Raw genomic sequence first — 12550 nt, 5'->3', positions numbered from 1 at the left:
GAATATATTGTATATATGTAGTTCCCTTAGAGTCCGAAGTTGGGACAATGAACATTTGATTAAAATTTTTCCTCTATTGCAAGTTTTTATAAATAGGTAATACAATCTGGTTTTAAAATAATGAGCTCTAATCTTGTACACGAACCCAATTCAGTTGGGACGCTCCATACCCAAATTCGGCGAACAAGACAACTAAAAGTGTTACAGTTCCAATCACCCACCAAATATTTCTAAATAGTTTTAAATGATGTTAGATACTTTAATAAAATTTTATCTAAATTTTATTATTAATTAATTTTTTTCAAATTTAATTTATTAGATAGTTTTAGAGATGTTTGCGATATGTGCTCGAATGGCATCTCCCATTCATACTGGACGTTGGGACGGGTCGGTGTTACATAGTGTGTGTTTGAGTGGGTGGGTGGGTGGGTGGGTTGAAGCAGTGATTTGCTTCTGCTAGTGGTATAAAGAAAATGAATATGATTAATCTTGATATTTAAGTTAAACAACTTGTGATTATTTTTAACTAAGTTGTAAATAATGTAATACATTGGTAAATTGGATAGGTTTGGTTCAAAAAATGGTTGTAAGATATTAAAACTTGAATTAATTTAATTTTGTAAATTATAAATACTGGAGTATTTAATTTGAAATAAATATATGATTAATTAGATAAATAGAATTTATTCCCTAATATGATGTCACGTAGCTAAGAATAGTACTATTTTAGGGGAGGTATCATAAGAGTGTTAGTCCTTCCTTACACAAGATCGAATTCTGTAGTTGACACGATGAATCAAAATTTGACTCGAATGTTACTTTGACATGTTAAGCTACATCCTAGGTCGAACCCAAATTCAAAACAACCAAAGGAAAAGTCTTGATAAATTTTGAACAAAAAGAGAAGTTTTCAAAGAAATAATGAACCCTTTAAGAACATTGTATTAGTGTCAATTGCACGTCCAGACACAACATCAATTGCAACTTGCCTCATTTGTTGGCATGGTTGATCTATGTATTTTGATTATTTACTTCTATCTTTTTGTGGATTTTAAGTAGTAAATCTCTTGGAGAAGAGATTGGATCAAGCAAAGAAAATTTTCAAGAGAACTAGTGTGATCTACTTACCTTATATACTAAGATATGCAGTCACAATAAGATGTGGGCTAACTAATTGAAGATTTATCTCAATCCTTTGTATCTTTATATTAACGGTAATTGATTTGGTGGGATATGAAATAACCAGAATGGATTGAAGTTTACTTAATGAAGTTGGATTCTAGCTCTTTATATGGTAGCCATGTTCAACTTTGGAAGAGTTTGTTAGTGTTGGTTATAACTGCCAACTACAACGTCGATTGCAACTTAAGGAAAAATTGGCTAAATATTATAGCTAGCTTGTTTTGTTGGCATATTTTGATTCGATTATTGTGACTATTTTTGTGCATTTTTAAGGGATATTATTCAATATATTTCATTATTTACATGAGGAAGATATTTAGTTGGCATATTTTGATTCAATTATTGTGACTATTTTTGTGCACTTTCTTAAAGGATATTATGCAATATATTTCATAGTTTACTTGAGGAAGATATTTAGATAAGTAAGGACAACTTGAAGAAGCTTGGTGCAATTGTGTTTCAATAAATAAAGAAACAAATAATTGAAAGAAGTATAGAAAAAATATCTTAAGATTATCTTTTGCCTTAGAATACTTGATATGGACGAAACCTTAATAATTCAATTGGATCACACTAGTTCGATTGACTTGGGCTACAAAAGTCTATATATATTGAAGACTAATATTTGTTTGTGGTGTAGGTTTAGCAAAAAATCAATCTCTTTATTTTGAGGAGAATTAGTAAGGGATTTTTTTGATTTATTTAAATTGTTTTATCAATGTGTAACAAAGCTTTCATTAGGGATAGTTTTATAAGGAGAATAATCATTTTAGAGTATAAGAATGAAGTTGCTATTTGTAGATAGAATCAAATTTAAATCACGATATTTGTACATTAAGTTATAATTATCTCTCCTGATAAAATTTAAAAGCACAAAAAATTTCTGAATGAAATTTTAATGTCCATCTTTATTTTACCTTCTGCCATCACTTAATTATATTGCTACTTATCATTAGATCTGTCAAAAACAAAATGTAAAATATATAAAATGAAAATCGCCTTAACGTATGGTGATTTAAGATATAAAAAATAAAGAATTTTTTTTGGTGTGACTTATTCTCGAAAGACAAGTAATGTGTTAGATATTTAAAAATTGACGATGATTTAACATGGAACTCAAGAAACATGTTCCTTTTGAATTGTTTCAATAAATAATTTTTAATTTTTAATTGTTTCAATGAAATACTTGGTCGTAGGAAATATAAAGTATAAAGAAAGGGGGAAGAGAGAAAAGTAGGAAAGTAAAATTAAAAGAAATGTACAAATTACACTCAATATTATTAAATTATTAGTAAATTCACGTTTTAGTTATTTAATTTTAAAAGGTTATAAAATGGTTATTGAATTATTCGAAAGTTTTCATTTAAGTCATTGAGTTGTTAAAATTACCATTCTATGGCATTTTATTTCGTACCACCTACACCAAAAGTTCTCATTCCCCTTCTCTTCTACAATTCAATGTTTTTTTACAAAATAATTTTAAACGTCATGAATCTATAAACCAAAATCTAAATAACTATTTACTTTAATTTTTAACACTGACCATTAGATTGACTTAGATCTAATATATGCTATTCTACTCATCAATGGGTATTAATCTACCGTATTAACCGCCAGATCATCGCTTAGAGCTCACTAGTCAGACTTTAAAAAAGAACCTTAACAACCCAATGACTTAAACAAAGACTTTCAAATAGTTCAATGATCATTTTGTAACTTTTAAATTTGAGTGACCAAAACATAAACATACTAATACTTTAGTGACCTTGGGGAAATTTACCCAAAAATAACAAAAAAATCAAATTTTTCAAGAGAAAAAGTGTAAGGATTAGCTATATAATCTAAATTTTTGTTTGAAATGATATATAATCGTGTCATTATTAACAATAATTAATAGTTTATTGATCATATCATAATTTTTAAAGCTCATAACTAAAATTTAATTTAAATCATATATAAATGAATAAACTTGGAAAACTTTATCATTTTCTTCTTTTTCTTTTGTTACATAAATACTAAATAATTTTGGTTAACTATAAAAATAGTCACCCAACTATTAACATGTTTCTATTTTAATCACTCAAATTTAAAATTTTTATTTTAGTCACTAACATTATTAAAATTTAATATTTTGGTCACTCATCTGTTAAATTACTAACGGTGGCCCTTTTTATTGACATAATAACAAATTTAACCCTCCTATATTTACTGATTCTATCAATTTAATCCTAAATCTACAAAATTTTACAAATTTAACCCTCAACTTAACACATTTTGTCAATTTAATCTTCATTCTTAAAAATTAAAAATTAAAGAATTTTAAAAATATTTAAATTTTCATTTTTGATTAAAAAAGATTTTTTTTAATATTCAAAGCCTTTTTAATCATATTGTCTAGAGTTGTAATTGCCATATCTGTTCAAATTTTACAAACATATTTTAACACCAATTATGCATATAATTGAATTGAAGTTTATTTACATTGCATATTCGTTTGACCCTTTGAATGTTTACTTACACCTTGTCATTAAGCTAACCATGTCACCTAACTTGAAATTCCTTTCTTTTTTTTCTTTTTTTTTTTGCTTCAAACAAGACTTTAGAGAAAAATATACACCCAAATACTATATAAAAACTTTTAAAAAAAATCAAAAAGAAAAAATGAATCGAGCATAACCAATAATATTTATTTGATTTAGATTGGTTTGGTTATCCATGATAATGGAGTTCAATTAAAAAAGAAAAGAAAAACAACCTACTCCTTTGGTTCAAAAAGGGAACGCAGGATTTTTATGTAAGCAATTGACAAAGATGAGCAAACATCACCATTATATGATATCCAATCCAATGTTATGTCAAAATTCTCTACATTTAAGAACAGGGTCTCCAAAAAAATATCTAACACTATATCTCTCAAGCACTTCACCACCTCAAGATTGGTTCAAGCTAAAAGAATGTATGTCCTGGAAAATACAAATCCAACAACTAAACAGATCAAATGCTGTAGTTTCAAGTTGCTAAATGCTCCCAAGTTTAGAATTATTTGTATGTAAAATCCTTAATTCAACAGCAGTTGTAAAATTACAAACCAAAAGATCTTCTAATGGAGAAACTGCCATTAAGATAACATTAAAACAAATGTGAAAAAGAAAAGGAGATAAAAAGTTCCACAGAGAAATGAGGCAGAAGGAATGAAATCAGTGCTAAACATACAAAATAACAAAAATACATGTGCTCAAGAGAAAACGTCTGTTCTGGCCAAAAGCTGCAAGCAAACAGAAACGAACTGTAAAAGAATGAGAAGAAAATTTTACCTTTGTTTGGCCGTATTCAGCAATTTCAATCAAAAGCAGCTCCAAACCAGTTATTCAAAGGCTAGTTTTTCTTTAGGTACCCCTCTCCAACAGTCATGTCCAAAACATATTTAGATATGGATACGAGGACTAGACCCTCCAAATATATTAAAAAGTTAGAAAGATTAAACATTCCCACCTCTAGCACTTACTACCATCTGACAGTCACACCATAGCCTAAGTAACATAGTTTTAAGTTGTTCTTGTAATACCAAAAAGTTCTGCTCAGAAATAGCTTCTTTCTTGTCGAAAATTGTCATTGTGTTGATCATAAAGACCTAAATTCTTAATATAATACTATAAATGAATGTATGGTATAAGTACTATGTGCTGAACATAAAACATCAGAAGTATCTAAAAGAGATTCTGAGTAAAGTTTGAAGTGACCTTAATGTATGAGAATGTATCTGGCGATTTCCTGACTTATTTCCCAAGATGGTTAACCAGAAGAAAGAAAACAGAAAGACAATAGGGAGGAATATAAAACTAATAATAATCTACGATCAAATGAACTACAAACCATGTCATTTAGAAAAGGGGAAAAAGAAAATATGAAGATCAAGATGGACACAACTGCTTCTACTGCAAGCAAAGAATTGAATCGTTCTCAGTTGAAGTCTTTCAATCTTTTTTTGAGCATGTCCATTGATTTCTTCCGTGAACTTGTTTTTGTATTTCTGGTTGAAAGGCTCCCAAAGATCCCATCTGCTGAGTCCTTGAATTTTTCGACAATGCTCGCCACTTTCTTACGATCCAAAGCATTGTAGGACTTCTCCCGTATTACAAGATCTGCGAAATTATCTGGCTGGCTGCTGGACAATAGGTTTATCAACTGCCGGGCTTCTATCAAGCTACTTCGAAAACTACCTTCCTTGTATACCTCACTTAGGCCTGTGCTGTGAAACCTCTCATCAGCAAAACTCTCTAACTTCTGTAGATCCTGGTTGATAACCATGACTGCATTGGCATTAAACCTCTTCACACTATCACTGAGAAATGCAGCCACAATAGAGTTGGAAATATGCTCAAGAGCCCCACAACCAACCGTGTATAAAGCATCCAATGGCAGAATTTGCAGTGCCGTTGAGAAAACAGTGTCAAGACAAAAGACCACCTCATTCATATACTCACTATTATTTTCGGATATCTCTTCGGCTGTCCAGTTTATATTTTCTGTAAGCGCCAAGAATTTATCTAACTTACTATTTACCGAATTCACGACAGCCAGATAAGCTGCATGTCTTGAAGTTTTAAAGACCACCTTGGCAGTCAAACTGGCCTGGGGCCTCTCAACTGATCGAACTGGAATCCCACAAAGATGTGCAGCATGTTGGAGGAAAAAGTCACAAGATCTTTCAAGAAATGGTATATTTTCAGCAATCTGCATGGCTTGAGTTTCAGCAATGCCGTCACTCTGAACCATAGTCACTACAACTTCATTAAGCACATCAATCAAGAGCTTGTCCAAATACTTTCTTGCTGCATCATAAAAATTAGAATTCACTCCAAAAGACAAGTAATCAACTGAGCTTTTGATGAATGATCGAACAATGCGGCAGCAATCAGGCACCATAGAAGAGAATGGTGCAATATATGGAAAAGCTGGCAATACATCTGAAGTCTGAAGATGAAATGCCAAAACATTATTTTCATAGTCAGAATCCTTATTCATTACCATCATGTTATAGGAATCATTAGATAGAACATTGCTAATTTGCTGACGGCACTCTTCAAAAAGAAGCTCATGGTATTTGTCTCGGCTATTGTCCAAGACCTCAAGAATTGAACTCACTTCATACCCATACTGCCTAAGTGTAACCCCAAGAAGAGCGATATAATCCTTCACCAAGAGAAGATGCGTTGCAGAATCCATATGAGAAAATTGTTCTTCCAAGACTGACACCACTTTTGCAACGGTTGTCTCCCACATCGTCTCAACTTGATCGGCAGACAACAAGCCCCCAGAAGTCCTCAAGACCCTGTCTTCCACAATAAAATAGCCTGCAATTTGAGCTAGGTAGGTTTGATATGATTCAACAAATGGTTGTGAGGAAGAGATTTGCAAGTCTGAATTGAGTTGTAATAGACGATTCTTGTAGTAATAGCGACGAAATTGCTCTTGGATTCCAAGAAAGGAATGGATGTGAGATGCTCGATAAAGAGGTGTAAGATCAAACTTCAAAACAGAATCTTCATCAACTTCTTCAACATCTAATGAATATACCACATCTCCTAAGCCAGAAACGTTCAGCTCCTCGGCTTTTCTCTGCCGTTCAAGAATCTCTTCATCTCTCTGGCGTACCGATGCAGCATGACCTATTGCAGTCTGCCCAATATCCTTGGCAGAACTCCTAATGTGAAGTAGCCACTCGTTAAAGTCTGCAGTCACTTTCTTTTCGATATGAGCTTTTATTATAGGAATATTCTTCCCTATCATTATCTTGATTGTATTTACAGGGATATTCTGCAAGTAGTTTGTGTCAATCAAATCTACAGTTTTCAATGCCAAGAAAAACTGGCCTTCTGAAAGGTGAGTATTGCATTTGACACATAGCTCCAAGACTTCAATACAAATCTTGGACATGTTAATAGCTTCAGCCACATTTTTCTTAATCGAAAAAGACTCAAGGAGCTCTTCAAGTTTCACCAAAAGAGCACTCCCAACCTCCTGCAACTTAAAATTATCACTGGAAAGATCGCTTTTAAGTTCTTCGGCATCAACCAAGACGCCACGAAGTTCATCAACAGCAAGAATGAATTCCTCGTAGTGAGTCTTGCAGAGCACCTCAATTTCGGCTTCTTTCTTTTTCAAAATATGCTTCAGCTGGTGAACAAGAGCCTCAGGCCGCCCCATTTCGAAGGCATGTCGAACAAGAGGACCCAAATCATCCCCATTCCCGATCAAGGTTGCGAGTACCGAGTCTTCCCCCGTATCCCCATTCTCCATAGCACCTCTCTTCTTGGGTTTGGAATCCATTGTTCAATAAACAAATCAAGCAAAACACTGCAAACAAAAAGTATTCAAAAAATAAAAAAAGAAAACATAAACTCAATCAAGAGGACAGCATAGAGTAGAGACAAAGTTGTAAAATTTCTTCTATGAAGCACTCAGCTTTTATGACCCAGAATTAATCAGAAGTTTTTAAGGAACATAAGCAAAAACAGCAAAGAATAAATACCCTAATAATGAAAAGAAGAAGCATTAATAGTACCTGAAGAAGAAGGCAGAAGAGTGTTGGATCTGAGTTTGGTGGGTTGAAAGGTAAAGCTGGGGGTTTCACTTTTCTTGTAAATTTCGTCACATTATAATAGAAACTCAGAAATTGAAAATCAAGTCATAGTTGTTGTTGTTGTTGTCGTCGTTGTTGTCGCTTTTTTTTGGTTCTTTTCTCTTTTGTCGGAATAAAATTGGAAATATAAATTCCTTTTCTATATACTTAACAAGAATATTACAAGGAAATAAATTGGCAATAAAATAAGAAAATATAATCTTTATTCATTGTTCAATAAATTTGTATGAAATAAATGTAAAAAGTTTATATAAGATGACAATGATTCTTTGGTTAAGCAGTAAAGTTAAAATATTTAATATTCTTTAATTAAAAATCCTATATTTTTATATTTATTTTAGGTTTAAACGGTTTTTTATATTTTTAATAATATTTATTTATAATTATAATTTAATATATATAAATACGAATTTAGAAAAACTTAAATTAACATTTAAAATATTTATAATTTAATTTAGAATTATTATTTATAACTCTATTTAAAAATAAATTGTGATAATTCTTTTCACTTTAAATTAGAGTCATAATTTTGGATAAAAGTTTAAGTATATAAATTATAATAAGTCAAATAAACAATAGTTAAGGTTAAAATATTGTTTTTAAAATTCTAGAATATTTTTATTTTTATAAGTATAATTTTTATTTTTATATTTTTTGTCGTAATAAAATGAAATTATGGTTTGAATAGAAGTCTAAGAATATAAAGAGAAATATGATTTTATCTTTTAATTATAATTTAATTAATGTTAGAGTTATATGTCAATTAATATTTAAGTTTAAATCTATAGATAGCATACATTAATAGTATCTAAGAAAAATTCATCCGTAAAAGAACGAAATTTGTTAGTATTAATAAGTTAAAAGTATCCCAAAAAGAAATATTCAAGAGCACTAGACATAATAAAATCTTGTAAGGGATAAACCCAATTAAACAACGAACAAAGTGAAAAAATAAGAATCGAAAATATCGAACACACAAATTTTATGTGGAAAAACTCATCAAAAGAAGATAAAAAACACGGGTAAAAGGAGATTTCACTATAATAAAAGAGAGAACAAAATATGGAGAGAATTAAAAGAAAACCTAAAGCCTCACAAGAAAAAACCCTTTGAGATAAAGAACAAAATCCTCTCAATCTAAATATTTTTGTTGTGTAAAACCTAGAGTAACTAAGGTCTATTTATAGGTTGAAATTCGTAGCATATATGACTACAATAGCTCTAGATTAATTAGAGTTTAAGTGGGAAACTAAAAATAAAGTTTAACTAGGAGAAGAAAAGTCAAAATAAATTTTGGTCAAAATAAGAAACATTCTCCCACAAATCTCCACCTTGCCTTATATTTGGACCCACTCCCTTGTTGAGCCCTGTTACAGGCTTAGCTAATTCTTCGTCGATTACTTACCAAGTCCAAGCAATGTCGAACTTTGAAACTAGAAGGCTCTTTGTCAACATGTTGGTCAAATTGTGTTCTGTACCAATTTTAAGAATCTGAATATCCCCTTGAATTATCACCTCTTGAATAAAATGATAACAAATGTCATGTGCTTCATTCTCTCATGATGCATTTGATCTTTAGTGAGATGTATGGCACTTTAACTATCACAATATACGGCAGTTGCACCTTTTTCACTTACTAGTTCACTGAACAAGCCCATTAACCAATTTGTTTATTTTACTGCTTATGTAATTGTCATCTATTATACTTTAGTAGTCAACAAAGTCATTGTAGCTTGAAGTGTCACTTTCCAACTAATAGCACAATTCCCAAAAGTAAATAGGTAACCTGTGAGAAACCTTATTCGATCTAAGTCTCCTGCATAATCAGAATCAACATATCCGATTAGACCCTTTTGAGTTCTTCCAAACTCTAAGCACATGTCAGAAGTACCCTGTAAATATTTGAAAATCCACTTAATTTTATGCCAGTGTAACTTACCAAGATTTGTCATGTATCAGCTAACAACACTAACAACATGTGAAATAACGGGATGAATGTATATCATTGCATACATCAAGCTTCCAACTACGCTTGAATTAGGTACTTTTGACATGTACCTAAAATTGAGAGTTTAAAGTGTGTAGCTAAAGGAGTACTTACGGTTTTGCTTCTTGCATCTCAAACCTTTCAAGGATCTTCTTGATGTACCTTTGTTGCGATAAAAACAATTTCCTAAAATGTTTATCTCTCAAAATTTCCATTTCAAAATTTTCTTTGTTGCATAGGTAGAGTATCTCAGAAAGATGCATTTAGTGACCCTTGGTTCGAGCTTTCCCTAGATAAATTTAGCATAAGCAGGACAACCGAAAATTCTAAGATTAGAATAATTGGGAGGATTACCTGACCATATCTCATCTGGAACTTTACCATTCAATGTTTCATGAAGAGATTGATTTACCAAATAACTTGTTAGGTTTACGACTTCAGCCCAAAATTCCTTCCCTAAGCCTGCATTAGAAAGCATGCATCGAGCCTTTTCCAGCAAGGTTTTGTTCATTCTTTATGCAACTCCATTTTGCTAATAACGGTTCGATGTCTTCAATTCATTCCCGTTTGCAAAAATCATTAAATTTGACAAATAGAACTCAAGACCATTATTTGTTCTCAACCGCTTCACGTATTTTCTGATTTGTTTTTCTGACAGCGTCTTCCACTTTTTCTGTTTTAAGAGATAAACCCAAACTTTTCTAAAATCATAATCAATAAAATTTAGGAAATATTTATTACCTCCTTTAGAAATGTCAGAAGATGGACCCTATAAATCAAAATGAATGTAATCTAAAGTCTCTTTTATTCTGTGCACTACTGAATCGAAACTGACTCGGATTTGTTTCCTGAAAACACAATGCTTACAGAAACCTAACTTACCAACTCCAGTGTCTTTGAGAAAACCTCTATTGCACAAGACTGTTATACATTTCTCACTCATATGACTTAGTCGCATGTGCCAAAGTTTGGTTGAATTAGAATCAGTGGAGAAAAAGTCACGTCGTGTCGTCGTGACGTCAAGTTCATTCTCATCGCTACGTGGTGACTATTTCAGCTTTTCTTTGGTAATCATTGTAACAGCCCGTTTCCCAATGGTGTCGAAAATAGTGGTTTCGGGACCACAAATCCAACGAGTAAGTCTTTAAATATTATTATTTAATATTTATGAGTCAAATATAGTATAATATTGAATTTTGATATGATAAACTTTTCTAATTGAATGAATAGTTAAGTACAAGTGGTTGTCCCTAAAGTTAAGTGGTTTCGAAAAATAAGGTATCGAGACCTCATTTCTGTAAACCAAACCCGTAAATATTTTATTAAATATTTATGGAGTGATTATATAGGTGTATTGAAATTTGGTCAGAAATTTTGACGTTTAGATAGTTAATTAAGTAAAAATGACTAAATCATAAGTTACAAAAGTTGTTCGCTATTAATTTTTCTCAATTAAATGGCTTAAAAAGTAAAAGTAGACGGTAGGTGAAAGTTTTAGTTGACTTTTTTATTAATTAAAAATGTTAAATAATAAAATAAGTTAAATAAAAATAAAAAAAATTATAAACATCATCTTCCACCTCAATTCTTCACCAAATGTTTGAAAGAACAAAACCTTTGGAGGCCATTTTCAAACCTTCAAGGTTCGACCATTCATTTCCTTGCATGTAAGTTCCTAAATTATTTGTTTTTAGTATTTTTTATGTTTTTTGAGATCGTTGTAGCTTAATCTAGTTATCTCAGGGGCTACTTTGTAAAATTGTTAATTGTTTTGAATACCTTTGATGAATTTGTAATGTTTTTGAGGTTTGATGATAGATTATTAAGCTTGATAGTTAAATATGACTATTTCGTAACGTAATTTTGGTTAGTTTTAAGTTTAAGGATTAAATTAATAAAATAATAATTTCAACATGAAATTTATGTGAAATTTAAATAAATATGGATTGTAGTTGAATAAAAAAAATTCGACTAGATAGGCTTTGGGCTTAATTGTGATAATTGTGTAAGTTTCGAGTTTAGGGACTAAATGAATAAAAGGTAAAAGTGTACAATTTTGATAAAGGGTCAAATATGCGAATTTAAGTGTTTTATGGTATTTGAATTGATTAATTGAATTAAATTATTATATTAAATCAAGAAACGGATCAGTTGGTTGATAATCGCGAGAAAGGAAAAGTCGCTGAATAGTCGTCGTAGTGTTGGTAACTACTGCTTTTTTGTAAGTTCGTATTAGATGTTCTTATGTTTATTAATATTGAAATCATAGTTGTATATAATTGTTTGTGTATATGTGTTTAATAAACATGGTTGATAAAGGTAAGTTGTAAATGTGATCGAAGCCTTGAATGGAAAAATATGGCTTTGTATTTGTTCGATTGAAACATGTTATGCTATGGAAAGTTGGTATTAAATTAATCTTGCCATATGGATAATAATATGAAAGGATCAAGGTATATAGGTTAATCCTATGTGAACTTAGTGAATAACTAGGATACAAACGACATGTCATTAGGGTGCAACAGGCACTCTATGCCAGTGTTATATTTAGCAAGCACTAGTTACCAGTGATTTTAGTAGCAGGTACTTTGTACCGGTGTAGCAGGCACTCTGTGCTAGAATTTTATTTGGCAGATACTATGTACCGGTGATGGATACCATACTGATGGCTTGAGATCCTGCATGTGTTGCAGATTCTCCAAAGCTTGTGTGAGCAGCATTATGTATCGGTTAATGTC

At 31.1% G+C, this 12550-nt stretch overlaps 1 protein-coding gene across 1 annotated transcript; it reads right to left on the bottom strand.

The window, feature by feature from the left end:
• Window positions 1-4899: 4899 nt before the first annotated feature.
• LOC108464444 (exocyst complex component SEC15A-like) lies at window positions 4900-8022 on the bottom strand. Its single transcript, XM_017764747.2, has 2 exons — window positions 7748-8022; window positions 4900-7539 (listed from the first exon to the last, which is right to left on the bottom strand). Exon 2 carries the CDS (start codon window positions 7510-7512, stop codon window positions 5143-5145), a length of 2370 nt encoding a protein of 789 aa, XP_017620236.1. The 5' UTR covers window positions 7513-7539; window positions 7748-8022; the 3' UTR covers window positions 4900-5142.
• Between the last annotated feature and the right edge of the window lie 4528 nt (window positions 8023-12550).

This window comes from Gossypium arboreum, chromosome 13 (assembly GCF_025698485.1).
Source record: "Gossypium arboreum isolate Shixiya-1 chromosome 13, ASM2569848v2, whole genome shotgun sequence".
Taxonomy (NCBI): domain Eukaryota; kingdom Viridiplantae; phylum Streptophyta; class Magnoliopsida; order Malvales; family Malvaceae; genus Gossypium; species Gossypium arboreum.
This window is presented reverse-complemented; position numbering and strand designations above follow the sequence as displayed.

Bases quoted from the DNA above. Each gene is read 5' to 3' on its own strand.
- LOC108464444 (XM_017764747.2), bottom strand. From the start codon at position 7,512: ATGGATTCCAAACCCAAGAAGAGAGGTGCTATGGAGAATGGGGATACG.